The following is a 3,279-nucleotide window of genomic DNA, read 5'->3' as shown; positions in this document are numbered from 1 at the left end:
GGAGAACAGAACTGGATCGTCCGGGAGGTAGCTAATAGCCGAGTCAATAAGAAGAGGAGAAGGGTGGAATACCTGGTGCTATGGGAAGGGTATGAGAATGAGGACGCTACATGGGAACCCTGGGAGCATCTCAGAAAGAGTGCTGAAGAAGCCCTCCGAGATTTCCATATGAGGTGTTCTAAGAAGCCCAGAAACAAGAGGGCTCAAGGTCAGTAGCAGTTCCTTTAGATTCTCGTCCCCTTCCACACCAAAGGAGTTTCTTTGTCACATAGCATAGCAATAGATACAGGTTATAGATCTCGGAGACCAAGATCCTGGAAGAGAGGAGTAGTGTAATGGAGCCATTTCAACTGTCTGGTGTATGAGTACACACAGGGCCCGGTTACATGCTGAGAGTTATTGATAGAAGCCAGTTGCACAGTGACATGCAAGTACCGGCAGTGTGGTTAGTTACCAGCTGTCAGAGTAACTACATTCTGAGTGCTAGGAAGAGAATCTACTCATGGGAGCTATGACTGACGAGTCTATGCCTCGCCAATGATTGGAAGGCCAGCCAGAGTGAAGCTCTGAGTGCTCGGCGATCCTCTACATCCTCTGAGCATTGGAAGTCCGCCGGTAGTGGAAGGGACTATGCCTGGGAAGTCTACAATAAGCGAAAGCTCTACAGCAATGATTAAGCTTACACCTGAGTGGCAGCTCATTCATGCAGGCCCCAGTTGTGTGGCAACAAAGGCTGCAGGTGTTACAAAGGCTTTGACTAAGGGTGGTTGCCTTCGGAACCGGACGCACTCGCTGACGCTTAGAGAGAAGTGGGGTAGCGATGGTATTGCTTCCCTTCCGCTAGAAGGCAGCACCGGAACTTAGTAAGGAAGTAGGAGCAGAGAATAGAGTCCTTTGGAGTATAAGTACTCAGGATCATTCCCGCCCAAACTGTCCGGATCCTCATCTTCATCTCCTATTATCGGTAGCAGAGCCCTTAAAGATTATTGAGTTCTAGCGATATTCTGTTTGAATAAATCTGCACCTGATTTCTATCTGTACGGCCCCATCTATTCTATTGGATTCTAGCAATACATAGATAGGCTGCCCCCATTACAGTCTTGAGGTCTTATTCCTCTGGCAGCTGTCACAGCTCCGGACATATTCCTCAACATCTTTATCCATGTTGGGCCAAAAGAAGTTGTTTTCCACCCGCTCTAATGTCTTGAACTGGCCGAAATGGCCTGCCACTTTGGAGTCATGGGTATCGGTCAGGATATCCATCTGAAGCTTCTTGTCTTTGGGAATATACCATCGATTCTTGTAGAAGATGAGACCGTCCTTGACAGACAAGTTCTGGTCCAAGTTTGGTTTCCTTTCAACCAGGGAGCGGTGCAGTTCCTGCCAGATTCCATCCTCTTTAGCTGCCGCAGATAGGCGCTCTAAGAATGTATTCTGCAATTGATTCACCCTGACAGCCGCTAGCTTAAGAGGATCCAAAACCAATTGACCTGGCCGAAAAAACATCTGTGGCTCCGGCCGCAAGGTTTCACCCCCCTCTTCAGGGCGGTGGTCCCAACGCCTAGATAGCACATCAGGTTTGCCGTTCTTTTCTCCCGGTCTGTAGACAACTTTGAAATTGTAGCCTGCTAGGTCCTCAGACCATCTAGCTTGCCGCCTAGTGAGAACTTTGGTAGAGTTGAAGTACTCCAAGTTCTTGTGGTCTGTGAAAACCGTGATCTCATGCTCACAACTCTTGAGCATATGCTCCCATTCCCGGAAAGAAGCTACAATAGCTCCCATTTCCTTATCATGAATGTCATAGTTGATCTCAGCCGGAGAGAATTTCTTAGAATAGAAAGCTACCGGGTGTAGTTTCCCATCTTCCCCATACTGAGAGAGCACCGCTCCTTTGGCAAAGTCACTGGCATCAGTTTCAACCACAGTTCTTCTGCTAGGGTCAAAATGGAGAAGGATTGGAGCGCTTGTGAATAGCCTCTTGAGTTCCTCAAATGCTTGTTTGCAGGCTGCGGTCCAATACCATTTCTTGTCATTTTGCAAGTGGTCGGTCAGAGGTTTGCAAACTTTACTGAAGCCTTCAATGAAGCGGCGATAGAAGTTTGCAAATCCCAGGAAGCCTTGCACTCCCTTAATATTTCGGGGTACTGGCCATTCCTGAACCGCCTCCACCTTATCCTCTGACATAGACACTCCTTTTTCCGAGATGTGATAGCCCAGGTATTCTACTTCTCGGACGTGGAAGGATGTCTTGCTGATGGAGGCACACAGTTTTGCTTCTCTGAGCTTCTGTAGGACCTTCTCAACTAGCCTTTCATGCTCTTCCTCAGTCTCCGAATAGATGAGGATCTCGTCGATATAGACAACCACTCCTTCATCCAGTAGTTCCTTTAGCACATCATTGATCATTGCCTGGAAGGCGGAAGGGGCGTTGCATAGACCAAATGGCATCACATTATACTGATACAGTCCATAGCGGGTTCTGAAAGCGGTTTTCCATTCATGCCCTTCTGCTATCCTGATCAAATTGAAGCCATTCTTCAGGTCTATCTTTGTGAAGATCTTGGCCTTGAACAACCTATCCCTGAGCTCGCTCATGATAGGCAGCGGGTACTTCTCCTTGACAGTGACCCTGTTCAAACCTCTGTAGTCAACACAAATTCGCCATATCCCATCCTTCTTAGGTATGAACAATATGGGTGCTGCTGCTGGGCTGTTAGATCTGGAGATCTTTCCTAAAGACAACTCTTTGTCTAGGTACTCCTGAAGGGCCTTCAACTCTGGAGCGGAACATGGGTAAAGCGGGCCGAATGGGGGAACGGTACCAGGCAAGAGATTGATCTTCAAATCATTTCGGTAGTGCGGAGGCAGCTCCTGTATCTTCTCTTGACTGAATACATCAGCCTATTCCATGTAGCGGAGAGGTATCCTCTCAGCAATATCTCCTCTGTCCCCATTATGCCATACTGAAGTGGCCAATTGATACATTACATCTTCTTCTTCCATCATCTGGTATAAAGAGATTGTAATGGAGCCATTTCAACTGTCTGGTGTATAAGTACACACAGGGCCCGGTTACATGCTGAGAGTAATTGTTAGAAGCCAGTTGCACAGTGACATGCAAGTACCGGTAGTGTGGTTAGCTACCAGCTGTCAGAGCAACTACATCCTGGGCGTTAGGAAGACGATCTATTCATGGGAGTAATGACTGACGAGTCTATGACTCACCAATGATGAGAAGACCAGCCAGAGTGAAGCTCTGAGTGCTCGGCGATCCTCTAC

The 3,279-nt window shown here is 47.8% G+C and overlaps 1 protein-coding gene across 1 annotated transcript; it reads right to left on the bottom strand.

The window, feature by feature from the left end:
• Window positions 1–1,092: 1,092 nt before the first annotated feature.
• On the bottom strand, window positions 1,093–3,006 carry LAJ45_09252 (uncharacterized protein; the record flags this gene model as incomplete). Its single annotated transcript, XM_046118796.1, has 2 exons — window positions 1,093–2,901; window positions 2,965–3,006. The coding sequence occupies 2 exons, from the start codon at window positions 3,004–3,006 to the stop codon at window positions 1,093–1,095; spliced, it is 1,851 nt and encodes a 616-aa protein (XP_045967874.1).
• Between the last annotated feature and the right edge of the window lie 273 nt (window positions 3,007–3,279).

The sequence above is a fragment of the Morchella importuna genome, assembly GCF_003444635.1.
Source record: "Morchella importuna strain M04M26 chromosome Unknown Morimp01GS035, whole genome shotgun sequence".
Classification (NCBI taxonomy): Eukaryota; Fungi; Ascomycota; class Pezizomycetes; order Pezizales; family Morchellaceae; genus Morchella; species Morchella importuna.
The sequence above is the reverse complement of the archived record's forward strand: the minus strand, read 5'-3'. Positions and strand labels throughout refer to the sequence as shown.